Source organism: Phaenicophaeus curvirostris, chromosome 1 (assembly GCF_032191515.1).
Source record: "Phaenicophaeus curvirostris isolate KB17595 chromosome 1, BPBGC_Pcur_1.0, whole genome shotgun sequence".
Taxonomy (NCBI): domain Eukaryota; kingdom Metazoa; phylum Chordata; class Aves; order Cuculiformes; family Cuculidae; genus Phaenicophaeus; species Phaenicophaeus curvirostris.
Window position 1 is genome coordinate 187,522,557 of NC_091392.1, and position 21,397 is coordinate 187,543,953.

Sequence of the window (21,397 nt, forward strand, 5' to 3'; positions counted from 1 at the left end):
CATGTTGCAATGTTTTAAGAAAACTGAATGCCAATCCTGTAACTATAATGAGAACTGAAAATGTAGGAACACGTTAAAGTGGTTATTTCTGACTTTGATCACAAGTAATAACATCTGGAGAATCCAATTCCTGAAGTGTCTGAGAAGCTCTCAATTTGCAGCTGAATTTCTTCACAGTACAAGGTCATGCTGTGCTTGTTCTCTACTATTGTGGCTGACTTGTGGTAGATAGATATTTTCACCTGGGCTTATTTGAGAGCTGTGAAATTGGTGGTGTTTCTTGAACATTTTGACCCAAGTAATTGCAAAATATTACTAATAAATTAAATATTTAAATGAGGAAAAATCAATATAGTATAGTTCAAATTTACCTAGTTTTTTCTTGCATTTACTTACAGTATACTTGACAATCAGGAATATGTTTTACTGTTTTAAAGTCAAGAAGAAATAACTTGCAGAAAACTTGCCCCTAGTTATGCATTCTCCCATGCTTTGGATTTAATTTTACCTCCCTATGGTAACACAAGGCAACCTAATATATCTCTCTCCTATTTTATAGTTTGGGAATACATGCTACTGCAATTCAGTTCTTCAGGCACTTTATTTCTGTCGACCATTTCGAGACAAAGTCTTAGCATACAGGAGTCAACCAAGAAAGAAAGAGAATCTCCTTACCTGCTTAGCCGATCTCTTCCACAGTATTGCCACCCAGAAGAAAAAAGTTGGAGTAATACCTCCCAAGAAATTCATAACAAGGTTACGGAAGGAAAATGGTAACTTTTTTCCTTATGTTATAATCATAGCAATTATGATTTGATTCTGAAGTTGACATAGTGGAATACATACATATTTGTTACACGTGGAAATTGTTCTTGGTCCTACAATATAGAAAAGAGGTGACCCTAGAATAAGGGTGTAACCCTGGAGACGTTTTGAGAGAGAATCTTTGTCTCTCTCTCTTCCTGTAGAACTGACTGTATTTTCAGTGGCTGCTTATCAAATTCCTTGCTATTTTTGCCTTTATGAATTGTATATTTATAATGAAAATATGCTGTAAAGCTTTTGTTCTGTCTTAAAAATATGTTACTTTCTGAATGCAGGAACCAGTCTCCAAAACTAAGAGTGTGGAAAGGACATTAAGACTTCCCTGCAAGAATCTAGCTTGAAAACGCACAGATTTTTTAAATTAATTTAGATTTTATGCAGTGCTTAACCTTTTTTTAAAGGATAAATGAATTTTAAAATTTTAAAAGGCTAATTGATCAACATGTTTTAGAAAATAATTTGATGATAGAATGTAATTGAAACCTTGTAATCTACTAATTGATTTGGATACAATTCTATAAAAATAAAACATTTTTTTTCCTTAAAAAAACCTTAACTACTGTTAAATAAACTGTATGAGGTACTGTATTTAACACCATGGCTATAAAAATATTCATACTCTTTAATCTCTCAAAGGCTGTATATGCAGATTAAAAAAGTGTTTAGATGTTACGATTGACCATCTCTGTAGTAAAAACAAGAAATAAAATATTACAATGACATTCCTAATTTGAAATGACCCCTCCAGCAAATGCACACCTTGATTTGCAATAATAGTGTCTAAAAAAAAGCTCTCAAGTAATACATAATTTCTTACCTGTACAGAATAGAATGCTGTAATTCAGTTTTTCGGTCAGTATATTGAATAAGGGTGCTATATGTTGATGCGTTTACAGAAATAGTTCATTATGTCAATTAATGTTGACTAACTATGATAAATGTGGAGAATGGTTCAAATGGAAAGCAGAAAATAAACCACAGGAGCCATTAAGTTCTATTTAGAAATGTTTTTTAATGTTTAACTATGTCATGTCACTAAAATTCTAAGCAGGAGAAGGCAATTGGAAAATCTTTGTTAGAGAAATCAAATGTGAAAGTTCAGCTGTTGCTGGCATCTGGTGTGTCTTAGTGGTGATACTCTCAACTTTTCTACAAATAAATGGCTAAGATATCAGGCAGCGATTACATGGACATTAAGTGCTTATTGTAAGTGTGTATAATTTTGAGCTTTAAAGAAGAGTTAGTTCAAGAATTGGGCAGGTATGCAACACCGACCTAGATTCTGTTCAGTCAGTGCCCGGCTATACCCAGGTAATGACTGGGAACATAATCTTAATGTATTCCAGACCACAATGATGCTATTCCATCTTTATTTTCCAAGTTTGAATGCAGCATACATATATTAATGACTTTAAAGCATAACTGGCTGGGAAGCAGCTGCTGGATTGAAGTCAGCTGTAGGTATACCATTACATTTACTTAAATTTCCTCTAATTGTAAAATGAACAATGTGTAGCTTTCATTCTCTTTACCTTCATTCTATTGTACTTTCATTCTTCTTTACTTAATGCTGATTTACTGCCTGGGCACGTAACCTTGAGAGGTCCATGATGTTACACTGAGGAATCTCTGAAGTGTTTTACCTCAAGATTCTTGTAGCTGTTGTTCTGCCTTGACTTACTTGATTAAATGAAGACCTGACACTTGACTGGATTAAGAGCTGAACTTATTTCTTAAGTATGGTGTAGTTGTTCATTAAATAAGCTACTTGGTTTGTATACTTAGCTGACCAGTTGCACTTCTTGAACTCTGCAAATGATCTAGATTAGCATCAAATTCTCCCTGCTTTGCTAATAAGTCAGGATTTTTTTCTTTTAAATATAATTTGAATATTGAATTATTTACTCCTGGATGCATCAACCGAATGATAGTAAAGCTTCCATGTCGTCCCTGTATGCACTTTAAAATGTAAGCTTCACTGAGTATCTTTTTAATTCATCTTTCCAGTCCTGGGAATTATGCCTTTGCTGAAGGCTAGTCTCTCACTATATTCTTGTACAACAAAGCAAATTGCAAGTTATAATTAATTGAAGTAATTGCACATTAAAAAACTTCTATGATATGGTCAGAGAAGGAAGTAACTACTACTAAGTGTGATTCAATGCCTTTATAGTTTTCATAGCCCCATTCTTAATATGAGGATTTGTAGCAGCGGAGCATTTCTCAGGTTGATATCCCTAGGGACTCCACTGAACAATGTTTTCAGGGCAGTACCAATGTGAACATAAACAAGAGAGTAGGCTTATGAGAAAGAAAGTACAACTTTAGTCTGTACCATTGCTTGTACATTGCAGGTATGTGCCAGTGAAACATTTCCCCTTCCACAGAACGAATCCTAAATCTATGATGCCTAGAGATGTGACGAAACGAGGGCATGAAGCAGAAAGCATAGTGATTCCATTATTATCTATCCAACAAGATATTGTGCCACATATACGAGTCTCCAGAAGCAATATTTCAGACCCTGAAAAACAGATCTATTTATTACTTAAGTCCTAATTTGAAAAACATTTACTGTTGTTGTGACTAGAACTTTAGGTTAATTTGACATGGCTTCTACAAATACTATTTTACTTAAAGAGTTTTGAGAAAAAAGGTTGTTGTTTAAAAGAAGAGAGGTGTTTAAAATATCAGTATCTTTGAGGTCTTAGTCTTAAACTTATTTTCATTGCTAGTATTGATGACACTGCGCTTGTGACAGAACAGCAGTGGACTTAAAACTGTAAAAGTGGAGTCAAATAAAGCATTTTTTTGAGCATTTATTGTTCATGCGCTTCCTGTGTTAAAACATTTTCTGTCATAAGTTTTTGGTTCATTTCTGGAAAATATCACCATCTAGTGCTATTTGAGATGCTTGATCTAAGCTTGGCAGAGATAGTATAGCCACTATAGGAGATCCAGATGGTCATAGACTGGCATCTGGAGGCTAGATAGGATAAGCTAAAACATCACAGGTAGCACTGTATGTACACATATGTTTGTGCATTGAATTATCCCCTAATTTTCTTGCAGAATGGTTTGCTCTTCTGTTAATTCTGACCATCTGAAAGATTTCTGTGAATGTAAGCTGATTTGCTCTCCCTTCTTCCCACCCCCTATATTTTCAGCTTAGTTTATGAAGTATGCATTTTGGGTTGGTGTTATAATGTCACGAATTATTCAAGATGTGAAATAAAGATTGGTTTTGAACTCCACCTTATTTAGAGAAATTTTTGCAGTATAGCACTAACTGATTGATAAAAAAACTTCTGTTGTTTTGTCTTGTAGAGCTTTTTGATAACTACATGCAGCAGGATGCACATGAGTTCTTAAACTATTTATTAAATACAGTTGTGGATATCTTGCAAGAGGAAGGAAAACAAGAGAAACAAAATGGTCGCCTACCTAACGGCAACATTGGCAATGAAAATAGCAGCCCTAGCAGCCCGCCAGACCCAACCTGGGTTCATGAAATCTTTCAGGGAACATTAACTAATGAAACCAGATGTCTTACATGTGAAACTGTAAGTCTGTATATACCTTATAAAATTAATTCTTTTGTGTTTCCAACTTAATGTTTCATGATTAATTTATCTCAGTCTAATATGCTAGATTAGTTTGTTTCTTTAAAAATAGTCCATTTGTATGAACATTTGCGTTTTTTCTTTGTTAGTGAGAAAATTTCAGCAGCTGATGCATGAATTGTAGGAAAAAGATATTGGTCATTGTTAGGAAATCACCCCATTGAATTTTTGTCAATGTAATCATAACTTCAAAACTTAGGGTAGAGAGTTCTAATTTGATGTATTCATAAGTGCAATGAAGCCTGCTACTTGGGGATGTGGAATTCCTCTCAAAATTAATGTCTTAATAACTTAATGTCGTGCTTAGTGACACATTCCATAAATAAGTATTCTGAATCAGTTTCCACCAATTTCTAGTATTTAAATTTAAAGTACTTTAAATCAAGATTCTATGGTTGGCTTTTGGCAGTGATATAGTAGGCTGGGACTTTCAAAGAACACAACTTAATGTGCAAGAAAAGTAAATACATTCCTAAACGTCTCTCCACAGAATTCTAATACGAGACCCTGAGTTTATTTAACTGCTCCTTTGATTAAGCTATACTAAAAATTTCTTTGAGAATAGTCCTACAATAGGAGAACACATGTGTTTCAGGAAAACTTGTAATTGAATTTTACCTGCTTGAGAAAGAGAAAAAGCAGCACAATTTGAAAATTACAGTAGTTCTGTCATGGTCTATGCATTAGATACTGTAAAAAGCTAAATGACTGGGTTTTTGTGTGACTCTTCATACCTATTTTTCTTAACTTAATCAGGTATTGCACGTATTTCAGCGTGACATTGGAAAGGAAGAATTAATAGGATTAAATCTATGTATTTCACATGTCATTTTCTCCATCTAGAAATACCCACCTCTCTCTCTTATTTCAAAGAAAGTGGTTTCATAATATCGTGTGTAATATAACTGCAGACTTCAGTAGATCATGATATTTTGAGTAATTTAGGTGCTGATTTCTAGCTACCATATTTTCTTTCATGGTAGATTTACCCTTCCTAATAACTATTTTGTGGCAATTGTCAATTGCATCTTTTTCAGTTTTTGAACCGTTGTGGTTTTTTTTTTTCCTTGAAACATGAGTTTAGCTTAGTCTCTTAATATGACTGACATGATCACCTTTTGTTGCTATGGCATAGTGACTTACTGCTGTCCGGATTTTGATCTGAGTACAGTCCCTTATACTATTTCAAAGTGGTGATAAAATCTTTGTCAGCACGTTTTATCACTTATCAGGCCCACCACAATTTTGAGAGTTTTACTAATATTGCTCAGTTCTGTTCTCCTGATAGCTGTCGCAGAACAGGATACGCCGTGTCTGTCTGTACTGTGGTTCCTTGGACAGCTGAATTTTAAATTCAGTGTTCTAATATACATTGGTTTTCAGTATATTAGGGCCTTTGTTTTCCAAGCCCTAATAATTTGGAAACTTTTTTTTTTTTTTCGGTCTACTCAACACATCTGCTTTGCCTAATTAAAACACGGTGATCTGAAAATGGACAATTAGAAACACATTTAGACAAGTTAAATCAGTAATATTACTGTGAGTAATGTCTTACTTTCAAATATAGTGAATGTACGTGATTGTTTAGATGTTTATTGGAAGCTTTTGACATTTAGAGTCTGTGTTTAGAAATGTGACTTAAAATGTTAGGAGTACTTGGATATAGCTAATGTAGAAGATTACACAGCAATAGTGGATGAATTAGTGCTTCTAAATGATAAGACAATAACATTAGTATACTTTTTAAATTTAAATTTAAAATTTAATGCATACTTAAATATAAAGCATAATATAGCTTTGCTTAAAGTGAGAATGATTGTCTTCTAACTGGCCAAACCTCCTCAGTGTTCCTAAAATCAGCATGGCAAGGTTGTACTCTAATTTCTGTTGTCCTGATTATAGAAAAAAAGCTTCTTTTCAGGACACACTGTCTCATTATATCATGCATAAGTTAAAAAATTAACTCACTGAAGATTTATCCTCAGTTTAACTGTGGACAGTGATATATAAGGAACATTGATATGATTTTTTTAACAAAGACATATGTCATGAGTCAAGCCACACTATAAAATGAAGAAGTTACAAAACCCAGATGGAAAAAATCCACTTTGGCTGTTCTTTCAATAAAGCCTTTAATGATTCCTCATGATTCTAAGTGCACAATGGACTGGCTAACCTGAGAGAGGCTCTTTAAGGCAATATTACCGGTATTTATTATTGATAGTAATCATTATCACTAAGAATGGAAGAATTCCTTTTGCGAACTTCTGGTTTTGGTACCAATCTCTTTTCAACCAAGTACAAAACATCCCTTCTCCTCTTCTTCATCTCCTCCCTATTGTTAGAGATTTTATGTGGGATAAAACTGTCTGTGAAATATTTATTGTTTCATGGAACTTTGCTTGATTAGAGTGAGAGAGGAAGAATTATCTAATTGCACATCTGAATAAGACTGAGCATATGACCCCTTAATTCCAGCTGCCCTAGTTGAGGACTGCAGCATAGTATTTTCTAGAACTGATTAGTTGTTTTTTCTGAGCCATTCTTAGTCCGTAGGTTAAGATGATTTCCATCAGAGTTTAATGTTATAAACTCAAGTTTGATGATTCCAGGAGTGGTTTGCAATGGGATGTTTTGAGGAATTATCCACACAATAAACTGTAGTACATCCCTGAAGGCAGGGAAGTGCAGCACAATGAAGATGCAAGTGGCTTTTTTTTTTTTTCCACCATAAAAGCGTATTGGAAGTTCTCCATATGTGTTCGGTGAGCTCTTTAATAAGAAGTATAAGCATTACACTTCAGCATCTAAATAATGTAGCATATGTGATGTATACTGGCATAGTGACACTTTCTGTACATGTACACTTATTCTTGGAAAGATCAGGTACAGAAAAGTGGGAGGAATCCTTACCCAGTCCTCTCGCAGATCTTATCAGAAGCTTTTAACTTAATTTTATAAGCTTTTGAATTTGCCCTATGGTACTAATTACCAAAAATAGTTGTCTTGATCAGTGGTATTTTTCTTTTAATTTTCCATATGTGCTTCCCTTAGGAGTTGTGTGATTTTTGTGTCTTTATAATTGGAGAACAACTTTCCATTTATTTTTTTTAATTCTGTATTGAAAAGGGACCATAACTCTTACCTTTTTCAAAAATCAACTTTGATTAGTTTTCGTGTACTTTCCCTGCTTTCAATTAAGAAGCTACAGCCAAGCATCTTTTCTAAAAGCATTTTCTTTTTTGCCTAATAGTCATAAAAGGCAGAGGACATTGTTGTCAGTGGCATTGAGTATCTCTAGATACAGAGAGGAAACATTAGCAAACAAAAGTTAGGGTTGCAGATTGCTATTTCTTAAACCTTTTAATAACATATCTGATTTTCAGGGTAGTTGTGGATTTCATCCATCGCCCTTTTTCAGGATTTGTGGTGGAATTTATTTTCTGCTTCTAAGAATTTCTTTTTTACTTTAATCGTTATTCTTGCATTTCTGTAAGAAATGTCTGTGCAGTATTCTGCCTCTATGAGACCAATTCCCAAGCTCTAATTTACCAACAAATTTGCTGTCTGCTGTTCATTTAACAGTATGAATCTAGACAGGAAGAGACTTCAAAATATTTGTGCTCTTTATTAGGCACAGTATGATATGCAAATACATATCTTTCAACTCCAGGGAATTATAGAAGAAGAACAGAAGTGAAAGGACTAAATAGAAGGATCCCGGTGATCGTACTGTTTTGAAAAGAGCGAGGTGTAACAGGAAATTGGCATTAATATTGTTGAACTGAAATCACAGTGTAATGACAACTGTGTTACACACCCCCAAAGACACATGTACACTTCCCCCTTACTGAACAAAATAAGAATGGAGGTGTAGCAAATCTCTGAAATAGCAAGGCCACTTGTAACATTTTTTAAAAGGCTTTTATAGGGTAAAAGATGTCTTCTGTCAATAGAAAATGGTACTGAAAAACAGATGTAAATTGGTATAACTTGTTTTAACTATTATCTGTTGGTTCTTTTTCATGCAGATAACCAGCAAAGATGAAGACTTCTTAGACCTTTCAGTTGATGTGGAGCAGAATACTTCAATCACTCATTGTTTAAGGTAAACAGAAAAGTTCAAGTTATCATAATTCTCTTCTATCTGTTACCTAGAAAACAGGAAATAAAACTAAAAGCTCACAAGCTTAGCAAATTTTAGCTTACGTGTGCCTGAGATTATAAAATTATGTTTATATTGTACGTGTTTACATGTATATTTCAGATAATAAACTAGTATCTAAAGCATTTTTTTTATTCAGGGGTTTCAGCAATACAGAAACTCTGTGCAGTGAATACAAATATTACTGTGAAGAATGTCGCAGTAAGCAAGAAGCACATAAAAGGTATGTGAGACTCAAGAAGGGGAAAAAATATCCCTAGCCTTTAATGAAAATACTCATGTATTGGCATGTGTATGTGGCATGGGGAGAACGTTCATTTTCCCTTAGTTTTTCTCACTCTTCTTCCACTTCAGAGTAACTTGGTTACATTCCTCTTGCTTGAATTCAGTGAGCCTACTTCCATGAGTAATGAGACTCCTTGTAAAGTGTTCTGGGAGCCTTTTGATCATTATTCATTTTATGAACAAGAAAAAGAATGGTCTTAAGACCAAAATGAGTTAAAGAGACAAGTTAAACTGCCAGTGACTAATCAAAAATTATGGGTAATGATGAAGTGACTGATTTCATGTGACCCTTTAAGCTTGGTTTTGTCTTGGTAATAAATATTTTTTCCATTGCTGTAAGGCTCGGTTTGATAGCACTTTTTATCTGACTCAGTCAGAATGGAGCTTGTAACTTTTTTTGTTAACTGAGTTTTTTGTTTCTTAAAAGTGCATACTTAGTTTTGCTGAACCTCTGCTTGACAGCAGAAACTTGACTCCTGAAAAGCGTCAAAGTCTCCATGGAAGCCTGAAATTAAGTTTAAAAACAACTTGTCTGCCTAATAATTCTTCTAGTCTTGTTTACAGCTTTGAAAAACCTCTGATTTGTGTCCTGTGTGGTATTTATTATCTGAGAAAGTATTTGACTGAAGGCGTGGGAACATACTCTACTGGTTATACCACTCATTCTGGTTATTTGGTTTACCATAGATTCAGCACGTGGCTTATGTTATATCTCATCTGCAAAGTCTGCCTTCACACGTTGCTTAAGCTTACTAATTGGCATGTATTAGAGGGATGTGAAGCCAGGTCTATCCTGTTGTTTCCTGTTGCCTTAGCTCTTCTTCTGCGTGGGAGGTAATATGATTCCTGACCAACATTGACACAAACTTGTGCTGTAGGCACTGCCATATTGACAAAACACAGTTTTTATTGTTTATATTTTGTTTTTCATGTGGGGCTTAAGTTCAGTTTCACTACAATGATAGTTTTATTACGTCTCTGTAACATGGTGCTTATCTGTGATAGTGTCTACTCATCTAGCAAAGGTGGTGTATTGAATTTCTTTACCAGTGAAGGAGCTCCTGTTATCAAACACAGTTGCATTATAAGAAGAGGACTTCATTTTGAAAAAAGAACTAGAACAGAAATTATATCTATATCTCAGTAATATAATAAAAAATGTAACTCTCACTAAAAATAGTAGCTTCTGTGATCTTTCTGCCCCTCCTGCTTTTTTCATTTCCTAGCTCCCTTGCAGACAATGGAGAAAATCTGGGTCTAGCAGGGTTTCCTACAGATTTCTATCAGTCTAAATTTAATGAGAAAAAGGGAAAGAAGGTGAGTTTTTAAGGATTTTGTCCCCAACTTCCTGTCTTTTGAAAAAATGTTGCCTTGTGCAAACATATTTCTTGACATTCTGAAAATAAGGTCATAGTAGACGTGTCTGAAACCTAAGCTGTGTTGTTCAGGCTTCTGAGCTGCTTTTTTGGAGCTGAGGGCAGTTTGAAAAATCCAGCACGGTGCTGATCTAAGTCAATTAGCTGTGTTAAGAAGCAGAGCACTCTCACTTGGTTGCTTTGTTAGTACGGGTGAATTTATTGCCCAGAGAGTGGAAGTTTGTGTTGGCTGATGAGGATTTGTAGGCAGTGATGTGAGATCTCAATACCTCAAACTAGGGTAAGAGGCCAGTGAGCTCTCAGTAAAACTAGATTATCACTTTCTGGCTTTGACTGCCATAAAATAATGCTGCAATATTTGTATAGAATTATTGTGCTAGAGCACAGCATTACCTTGTTTGGGTGAGGTGAGGTAAGGTGAATAACAGTGGGCTGTCTCTATCCCTTGGCAGCGTCAAATCAAGAGCTTAACAGGAAAACCTGGAATAACAAAGTATGTAACAAAGCTTAAGAAGCTTGTTTGACTTGATTGGTTTACTGAGAAATCCAACTGGAATGGGATCTCTGGAACAACTCTGTTGCGATACCTCCACTGTATATGGAGCGGGATGTAGGTTTTGCTTTTGGGAATGCAGTAAAACTGTGGGGAGGTATGTCTAAAAATTGAATTTGTGCTATGTGGTCACTATTTCTAAATTATACGGGTTCATCATGGCTGTAATTATTATTATATATTTTACTTCTAGCAACATGGGACATGTTCAGTATTTGTTAAAGAGATGATTATTTGTGCTTCTTTTGATGCCTGCAAAAATTTGTAAAGGCTTCAGTAAGAACAGGCTTCCTATTTGTTGATATCAACTGAACGTTTTGGTTGGATATTGGAAATAGAGTTGATTTGTTTGTTTTTCAGGATGAAAATAAAAAAACTACCTATGATTCTAGCTCTCTATTTGAAGAGATTTAAATACATGGATCAGCTGCATCGATACACAAAACTCTCTTATAGAGTAGTTTTTCCTTTAGAGCTCCGTTTATTTAACACCTCAGGAGATGCCACCAATCCTGACAGAATGTATGACCTTGTTGCTGTGGTAGTTCATTGTGGAAGGTAATAACTATTTTATGCGAGTAATTTTTGTGTAAGTTTAACTAACCCAGTTAGTTATCACCCAGTATCGTGTAACTCTAATAGCATTTAAAGACCTCTTAAAAGAAAAGTTTCTTAGTAAAAAATGCACTGTGGGGAGATGCTACCAATCCTGACAGAACATATGGCTCTCTTGCCATGATAATTCTTTGTGGAAGGTGGTAACAGCGTTATTTCACATTATGGATCTTTGTATGAACTTAACTAAAACCCCAGCAAACATGCAGTGTCATGTAACTGGATGGGATTTAAAGACACTTTTAAAAAAAAGTTTATTTGGAAGGAAAGCAATATAGAACAGGTTCCCTTATAAATCCCTACCTTTGGGGTAGGGATTTTTGAGGCTTGAGTGACGTTTTCTGAACTATATCAATGAATTATGAGTTTTGTTGATTACTTTGTTTCCTTGCTTTCAAAATGTGACTCTTAGATTTTTATTTGATGTTGCCATCTTCAACAAATGCTCTTATGGTTTCATGTGTTAGAATCAGGGCTGCTCTACAAGCTGCTGATTGACTAGATAAAAGCCCTGAAGTGGAAAATGGTTATTTGACACCTAGAATCACAGCATAATTTACATTGTGAGGTCAACTACTTAAAGCTCAAAGTAAAGCTAACTTTGATATTAGATTAGGTTGCACGGGGCTCAAGTTTCATAACCAGGAATGCTGATTTCATTGCTGCTTTGCATGATTTGTTCCAGTCCACCAATGTTCTCACAGTGATTTTTTTTTTTTGTCCTGTATCTGGTCAGGATTTCCCTTGCTGCAGTTTGTGACCACTGCCTCTTGTGCTTTCACTGTACTTTCTTGAGTAGAGCCTGGCTCTGATTTCTTTATAACTCTTCCTTTTTGGGTAGTGGATACAGCCCAAATTGGCCTGTTGGATTCCTCATTTAGTCTTCTCCAGGCTTAATAAAATCAGCTCCCTCAGCTTCTCTTCATCCATTTGGTGCTTCAGCCCTCTGAAAAGTGTAGTGGCCTACCACTGGATCAGTCTGTCACTCAAACTGACAATGTCACGTTTGGAATCTTATGTCCAGTTCTGGGTCCCAGAATGCAGAGTGGGAGGGATTATCACTTCAATGCTGACTCTGCTCTTACAGTACAGCCCTGCAAAACGCTTAATTGTGTCATCAAAATGATGCACTACTTGACTAACAGCTCAGCGTGTTGACTTCCTGGGCCCACCTAGCCAGCTGGTTTGTAGCTGGTACTGTTGGATGGAGTTAGTCTGACACAAGACTTAGGATGAGACTGGTGAGGCCCTGGCACAGGTTGCCCGGGGAAGCTGTGGCTGCCTTATCCCTGGAGGTGTTCAAGGCCAGATTGGATGGGGCCTTGGGCAGCCTGGTCTAGTGGGAGATATCCCTGTCCATGGCAGGGGGATTGGAACTAGATACCTTTAAGGTCCCTTCCAAGCCAAACCATTCTATGATTCATACTTGTTAAACTACATGAGGTTCCTAACCCATTCTTCCAACTTTTTGAAATCCCTCAAATGGCAGTCCTGCCATCTAGTTGCCAGTTACTGCCCTTTCTTCCACCACCACCCCTGTTCCTCAAGTTGGCCAGGACAATTCTGGAAAATAAGCCTTAATGCCATAGTCTTCTTGGATGCTCTCGTTCTGGATTTTAGGAAACATAGAACCTGCCCATTTCTGACCATTCTGTTCAGTTCTGACCATTACTTTTCTTCTTCAAGTTGCAGTCTTGGAAACATACACATTCTCAGAGCCACGGAAGGAGATAAACCCTGTATTCCCTGGGTTATGTGGTTTGGTACACAAGCATGTCTCTCATGGATGGTGACCTTCCCTCTCTGATGTAGGCGTAAAAATTGCATAAGTACTTTCAGCAGTTAAGACAGCTCCAGAACTGCTTTAACTAGTTGTCTACTTTCAGTTGTAAGCTTCGGCTATTTCAGGAAGTGTATTGTTTCTTTACTTGAAATCTGCTTAGAAGGTTGGGATTTTTTTTCTGTTGTAGTTGTGGAGCAATTTCAAGTTGTACCAGGGGAGATTTAGACTGGATAGTAGGAAAACTTTCTTCATGGAAAGAGTTGTCAAGCATTTAAACAGGCTAGCCAGGGAAGTGGTTGATTCATCATCCCTAGAGGCATTTAAAAGATACTTAAGGTGGATGTGGTGCTTAGGGGCATGGTTTAGTGCTGACGCTGGCAGTGTTAGGTTTACAGTTACACTCGATGTCAAAGGTCTTTTTCAACCTAAACAATTCTATGACATGTCTGCCGTAGACTGGAGAGCTGTGCATTATAACAGTTTTAGTTTAATTGCAAGCCCTTCTCATGGCTATGAGGAATCTTGAGACCTGTAAACTGTCAGTTTCATTAAGTTTTTGTTTACAGAGCACTATATAAAGAGATTCCTGATTGAGACTGTAAATGAATAGCAGCTCTGTAGGTTTTTCTTTGTGAAGATCAGAAATAATTTGGGATCTGTTCTGTCTCTATGAAGCAACAAAATGTTTTCTTGATTTTCACTTCTCTATCTCTTTTTTTTTTAAAAAAAAACTACAATTGCATTTTCAATGCCTGTACTGCTTATTCCTCATTTAAAATTGTAATCCTTTTTTAGCACAATATAAGTGTAGAGATAAGTAAGACCTCATTATGAAGATGGTTTAAGTGGAAGAGAAAATAGAAAAGAAACATCCAAACAGAAATTGTACTGGTAGCCATTTTAGTTACTGTTAAGTATTACAAGAAAAAAAAAATTACTGAAATACGTTTGTACATACATGTGTGTTATTGTCTCTGTTCTTTTCTAATTTTATTTTACAGTGGCCCTAACAGAGGACATTATATTGCAATAGTGAAGAGTCATGACTTTTGGTTGCTTTTTGATGATGATATTGTTGAGGTGAGCATTGTGGAACCCTGGGCTTTTATCTCATATCAACCAGAGCACATGCACTCCCCTTGTGTATATGATTACTTAAAGTAAAAGGACTGGTATGCTAATAAAAAGAGGCTTCAACTCCTGTCTAAAAGAGCAATAACTGTGAGTACGAAGCTACACCTTAACAGTTTGACTGTACAATACTTTGAATTGCATTTTGGTTTTTATACTTCTTAAAAGAAGCTTTTTTGTTTACGACTACTGTCTTTTATCTTTGTTTAATAAGCTGTCCCTGTGGCCAGAAGTTATGGCAAATGGAGATATATACAGATTGGTTTTACTGCAGTTCTTTTCTGAGGGCAATTTTTTAGAATACGCTGTTTCTTCATGTTTCCTAGGAGCTTATATTTTAGTGGAATCTGTCTGTAGTCTCTTATATGAAGTATCCTGATTTGTTTCAGACAATAGTGTAACAAATATCATAATAGGAAGAAACTTCAGATTTTTGAGATTTCACTCTAAAATTTAAAAGTTAATCCATGAAACAGGAGCCTTTTGCCTTGTCACAGATGGAAATATTTTACACAGGTTTGATTTAGCAGCAATTTAGAATTTGTCAATAATGTAGTAATTATCTGCTTCGTTGAAGGCTTCTTCAGGTGATGAGGGAATCTTTTCTTCCCAAGCACAGCAATTTCAGGTATGCCAAGAGGATACCCTGGCGTCCTAAGTGACTGCCTCTATGTGACTGGAATTCTCCCCACCAAGCCTGTGAAAGCAGCCTGGTTTCAACTGGATCAGCAAGTAGCCTAGATTGGGGAGGGAAGGTGTTCCAAGTGAGTTGGAAGTTGTGCTAAGCAGCCTAAAATTGCCTGTGTGACCTAGCAGGGGGGAAGGAATCACACCATCACTTACATGCCTCTAGTGGTATTCTTCCTAATATTAGCCATGCTTCCAGCAATTCTTATTATTAAAATAACAGTTTCTAACTAATTTCTTTGAACAGTAGAATTCCCTTCATCAGTTTTGACTTTATCATCTTTCTATTTCATTGGTCATCTTTTATTCTTTATTGAGAGAAAGAACAGAAACTGCTGGTGCCTTTATATCATCTCAGGCTTTTTACTTGTTCTGTTATCTTCTTTTTTTCCCCTTTATCTATGCTTATGCATGAATAGGAGTATGATTGTGCTGTCCAAGTCCTTTTCCTGACTTTATTTGAATGAATTAAATCTATAAAATGAATAGTTTACATTTGCCTGACAATACACAAGAACTGCATAACTGAAAAGAAAAATGTATGAGACTGGTATTTGACTTAGGTTGTTAATTGGCAGGATATCAAGGGTATTGAAGAGTTCTTCTCTCCAGGCCACATTATGGATGGTTTTACACACAGGAAATGACAGGCAGTGCTATTGGGAAAGTAAAAGGGTTGCCTCTGTCTTATGAAGATACGCAGAAAATAGAAATGTCACAATAGGGTCAAAAGTTCACTTTCCTCCAGGGAAAACAGAAAGCGCTGTAGTATATCCCGTATGGTTTCACAGACATCAGGGACAATCTTTCCAGTCCCAAAGCAGTAGCACCTGGTAGTTATGTATTCTTTTTCACTTAGCCCTTCTAAAGAGGAAGGAAACAATGTTTTTTGTTCTTAGATCTAAAACATCTCATTGACATTTAGGCCGTTTAGGCCAATTCCATCAAGTTGGAATGGCTCTCACCTTCCTGGGAGGTTTTATTTCAAATAATGGGAATGAGATTAAATAAACTCTGCCATAGTGAAGGAAAATGTGTCTTTTCACTTTTTTGTTGTTGTATCCTAATTACCTTTGATTCTAAATATGCCAGGAGAGCTTACTCTCAGTTTCTTCTGTAGCTGAAAGTAATGACAATGAAACGTGGATGATACACTTTTCATCACCTTAGCAGAAATATTGCATCTTTCCACAAAACTTGGTTATAGGAGGTTTTCCAAGCTCACAGGATTATAGACAAAATTTCTGTATGAAAAACATAGAAAAAGTTACCCTTTATTCTCTGACTTTTCCTTATTCTCCATTGTGCTCCAGTGGCTCACACTGGTTAGATTTACAGGTTATACTCTGTATTTATATTTTTCATGTTAAATACAAAGTCTCAATGGTATATTGTTGTCTTTAAAACTTTTCTGTATGAATTTGTGCAAGCATTGCATGTAAGGTTGCGCTCACAGTAGGTTCACTTAATACCTAGAAATTTATATATAAAATGTATCTATGTGGTTCTACCCTCTATCCAGGTAATGGCAGGGGGAAAATCAAAACATAACTGGCTCTTACTTTATGTAACTAAGTGAAAGCTATTTTGTTTGACAGTATTTTTTAGAGTGGAACTTACTGCCATGTATGTTATATGTTACACAAGATATTCTTACTTTAAATGTTTGGATTTTTACATACAGAAAATTGATGCACAAGCTATTGAAGAATTCTATGGTTTGACATCAGACATCTCAAAGAACTCTGAGTCTGGTTACATCCTCTTCTATCAGTCCCGGGATTGAGGGGGAGCTGTAGTGAAGACAGATTTTTATGCTTCACATCTTCTGTATCTTGGAACGGAGCAAGCACTGAAAAAAATGGAAGCAGGGAGCTCCGGGGGAAGCAGCGCAGTTTGCACACAACTAAGCAAAGAGTTTGGGATTCAGAAAACTTTTCTATCATTTTCATTTTATTTGCTCAGGTATCATGCTGACTACACATCTCCACTGCATCCCATAAGCAAAGAGGGATACCAGCTACTCCTAGAGGAGCTTTCTGTTAGGTAATACTATCTCTATAGTCCTAATTCAAAGGCCATTAAGGAGAACCTTTCATGGACTTATGTGGAATTTGCAGGTTCAAACTGCACTGCTAGGTTGGTGCAATAGGAGCATTAGGAATCTGTATTTTATATAGACTTTGTGTTTAAAAGGTAAAGGACTCTGAAGTTAGTTTCCTGTGCTTAAGTTTAAAAGAATAAAATTGGGGAGGGTTAACATGTAAGCAAGAAGATATATCTGGGCCCAACACAATTGCCTTCTTGATGATAGTAGTTTAACTGAAGAAATAAACTGGTGTCAGGGGGGCAAGTATGTTTTGCTTCTCTGAAGAAGCTTTTGTTATTTATAATGTATGATCAGGAGCAATCAGTCAAGGTTATGGCTTTTAATCTCCGTATGGGGAAAGGTTTGGTTTGAAATAGTTTATTTTTATTTATAAATTATTGTAACTTAGGATCTTGTGTGTTGTCTTTAATTCTAACAAGTACTGGACATTTTATGTATTAATTTGAATTGAAACTAATTAGGTTTAAGTGTTAAAGGGGAGCCAATGTAAATTCTAAAAACAATGCCTACAATGTTTGTAAAAAATGAATAGTGCAGAAGAGTGATCTTCTTCTGGAGGATCTAAGTGAGGTACTTTAATTAAATTATTCTATCTTTTTCTGTTAATGGGAGGAAAAAAACTGACCAAGCTGTTACATTAGAAGACTTTAAGAACATGTATCATAAGGAAATGATGGTGCAATGGTGGTAAACTGGTCTATATAGTTCTTTAATAATTTGTTGATGTTTCATACCCTAAACCAGTTAGCATGATTTGGATCAAAGTAAGCCATTTACAGAATATTATTCCCTCTTCTAAAAATTGATCCACTTCTGTTCCCAGTGGCACAGGTGACTATCGTAAATACCATGCAAGGTATAAATTGTGTCTGAATAATATAGAGAAATAGGGCTGGAATTCCATGAGACCGAAGATAACCATAGTCTTTTAAAAGTAATAATATTTCAGCCCTATATGGCAAAAATATCTGAAACTAAGCAGTTTAGCTTGCTTTAGGTTTATGAAACAGCAGTAAGAATTAAATCTTGACAAAATACCTGGTCAGAAATGTGAGCTATTGTGTTTTGACATTCTTCTGCTTATGAGTACATTGTTTGATGGTAGCTGAATGTAATTTATGGGAGGTCTTGGGATGGGCATTCCAGATTATGGCAATCAGATCTTGATGGCCTTGTCACTCCCTCTTCAGCTAGTGGGTTTTACATCAATGTAATTGTATTAGGTTATTTTATTGATAGTGTTACAACTTTTAAAAAGAATGTCTGCTGCTATAACTGACTATTTACTTACCTGTATCTTTTCGCTCAGGAAATGACTTCACCTATTCACTCAGTTGAACAAATCTTTAACAGGGTCACTAAATAAATTGGGCGATTTAGCAACTGTAATACTGTAACAAATTGCTTTTGTAAAATGCAAGGTTTCTAAAGCCTTCGTTTGGTTAGAATTCTTTTATAGAAATTTATGTGTAATGATTGAACTACCAGCATTGTAAAGTAAAGCTTAAATATTGTGGGAGATGCAGAAAATATAATTGGGTTTGTCTTAAAGGGTTCAAATAATTTTGAAATCTTTTTTCAGCCTTCTGTGGGAAAAGGGTTAGGGGGTGGATCAGTTGGATAATGGTGCACATTAAAAGGATGAAGCGCTTTGCGTTCTAAAGGTAGAGTATTGTAAAACAACTGTTATGTTACTTTTTGCTAATTGAAAATGTTTGGTTTTATGTTTTCTTTTTTTCTTTTTGGATGTAGTTAAAAACTGAGGTTAGTTGCTAAATATTTTATACCCTAACAAATTTTAAAACATTTTGTTGTATCACTGGTTTTACTCCTGCAATGTATTTTTATAAGATACTGACTTTTATTTTGTATAGGGTTTTTGAGATAGTATTCCAAATTATATATTTCATTTTTCTTTTAGTGCAAATGAAATAATTGTAATCTGTTGATTAAACTGATATCAGAAACTACAAGTTGAATAATAAAAGACAGGTTAATACAAAATATTGCTGATTGGTATGTAAGATGTTATAGGATTTTTTCTTGGCTGTAATACAGTGGGGAGTATGGAAAAGTCATCGGTTGTTGTAAATGGTGAAAATTATTTGCTGTGTAACTATTTAAATGTTAATTGGGACTGCAGTCCCCTATTTTGTATATGGAGCAAAAAACTTCTATTAAATAAAATATGTTCTCTAAAGGTAAGAACTGTATTCTTTGTGGAGCCCGAATGGTCAGTCAGCTGTGTTTTTTGCTCTTCAGTGTTTTCAAATCTAAAAAGTATCTAAAATTCCTATATTAAGCTAACTGTCCTGAGTCATGGAGGGAGAAGTGTGTTGAAATATGCCTTTTTTTTTAAATACAGTCATTCTTCTGGTGGTATACTTCTCTAGAAGTAGTTTTTAAGTAAATTGTTAGTTTCTGAGGTCGAGGAGAAGGGAATGTTTTGAAATACTGTTCTTTCTTGGCTTCCATTTCCTCAAAAAAATATGTACCTTGCTGTAAAATATGCAGCTGAGTTACTTAAGGGAGGTTTTGGATCACCACCTTGTGGGAGGGAAAACAGAAGGAAGGAAAAATAGGATTGTTTACAGCACTGACAGAAAAGAGAGGCTGACCAAAAAGCAGGAGTCCAGCATCAGAAGAAAAACATGCAGCCAGTTACAAATATCCATGTATGGTTTGATATCAAGTCCTTCTTTACTTGGAGTATATTCTAATGTTTGTAATGAATGTCTGTACTTAGGATTTTACAAGCAGTTCTTTCCCTACCATTTTTATTGTTGAGATGCCTACATCCACAGCCTTTAACTGTGTGAAAATAGTGATGTTGAATTGAATTTTCAGAATACCGTCATAAATCAGATCGCATATCTTTAGGTGACATTCAGATGTTAGCACAGAGGGATTTGATGTTACCTTGCCATATCATTTGACATCTGTGTAGGACTGGCAGGTATAACACAAGATACACAGAAGATCTGCATCCTTTTGGAGCAGCAGCTTGAAGCCAGACACTACACACTGGCTTGTTCCCCGTGTCTGTCTCGGTGTTTCCATAACACTATTGCATATGCACTATTTGGATCACATACAGATGAAAGTCTGTATTGCTTGGTTGCTTTTTCTGTGGTGATGTTTGTAAAGTCTAAAAATTGACATATCTGATGCCTTTAGTTACTTTCATTATTCCTGTATTAAAATTAACTTTATCTTCTGCTATTGGTCCAGTCTCTCATGATCATGTATAGACTTATTACTAAGCTCATCTGTGTAACTAAAAGGAGTTTTGTTTTGTGGAATCTTCAGTCTTCACTTACCAGAACTTACCTTTGTTTCTTATATTTTTCTACAGAAATTTCCAATTGCTTTTACCAGATAAAATCTTAACTGTTTACAGTTAATGTTGTAAACAGATCCTCATAACTCTTTAGTCAAAATTAGTAGCTGTCCCTTAGCATATTATACCTCCACAACATGGATTGTAGAAGAATGGTAATAAATTCTCTTGTACACAAAGCTTTGTCTGCTTGTACACATGAATAGGTAACGTATTTTTTTTCTGTTTAACTGCTGACTTTGACTTTGTTCATTGACAGAATTCAGCTTGGGCTGGAAGATCGGGGGTGGGAACTTCTAGAAAGTGTTGAAAGTGCATCAATTGAGGATGCCAAGAAGTGTTAGGTGGTGGTTAATTTATTTGCTTTTGTTTTGTTGTGTTGTTTTGGGGTTTTTTTTTTCAATTATTATTATTTTGATTTGGTTTGATTTTTTTTAGGTTGCCTGAGAGCAGTTATTTGAAACTAGCATGTCATCCCTTTAAATATATTCATAGATTAAACCAGAAGTACATGTATCTCTTCAGTTACCTTTATCTATAAGAGGAACAAAACCTACTCTTACGACAGGAAACAACAGATTCCAGAGATCTCTGTATTTAAAAGATGAAGCCGTGTTTATTTGCTTAGTAGTTGACTTCCGTAATTCTTTTGTAACAATCAATCAGTAGCAAAGCTGCTGCAAAATGAACAAGCCTTGAATACAGAGTATGTAGAATATTAATTTCAGTAGTAATTGGGTACTTGGAGGCTTGCATGTAAAGAGAATAATGTATTATACATCTCACATTATGCTGGGAGAGGTTAGAGAATGTTGAAGCCTTACAGAACAGAAACCATACCATTGCAAGAAGGAAAACAAAGACTGAATTTCTAAGACACACAAATTTAAGATCAACACAGACA

General features: G+C 35.5%; 2 protein-coding genes across 4 annotated transcripts in view; one reads left to right on the forward strand and one right to left on the reverse strand.

The window, feature by feature from the left end:
• RASL11A (RAS like family 11 member A) overlaps positions 1-21,397 on the reverse strand; it is a 427,718-nt gene that overhangs the window by 42,040 nt on the left and 364,281 nt on the right. The gene's annotated exons all lie outside the window — the stretch shown is intronic.
• Positions 1-21,397, forward strand: part of USP12 (ubiquitin specific peptidase 12) — a 75,930-nt gene that overhangs the window by 13,191 nt on the left and 41,342 nt on the right. Inside the window, exons 3-9 of one of the 3 annotated variants that reach the window (XR_011339652.1) lie at positions 560-773; positions 4,153-4,388; positions 8,480-8,556; positions 8,753-8,836; positions 11,188-11,385; positions 14,227-14,305; positions 16,728-19,247. Coding sequence is in view for 1 of the 3 variants with exons in the window: in XM_069882739.1 (XP_069738840.1) it covers positions 560-773; positions 4,153-4,388; positions 8,480-8,556; positions 8,753-8,836; positions 11,188-11,385; positions 14,227-14,305; positions 16,728-16,829 (990 nt within the window). In the remaining 2 variants the exon portion in view is untranslated. Of the gene's footprint in view, positions 1-559; positions 774-4,152; positions 4,389-8,479; positions 8,557-8,752; positions 8,837-11,187; positions 11,386-14,226; positions 14,447-16,727; positions 20,306-21,397 lie in introns of those variants that run through there. The other 2 variants (XR_011339653.1, XM_069882739.1) reach the window with 2 other exon arrangements.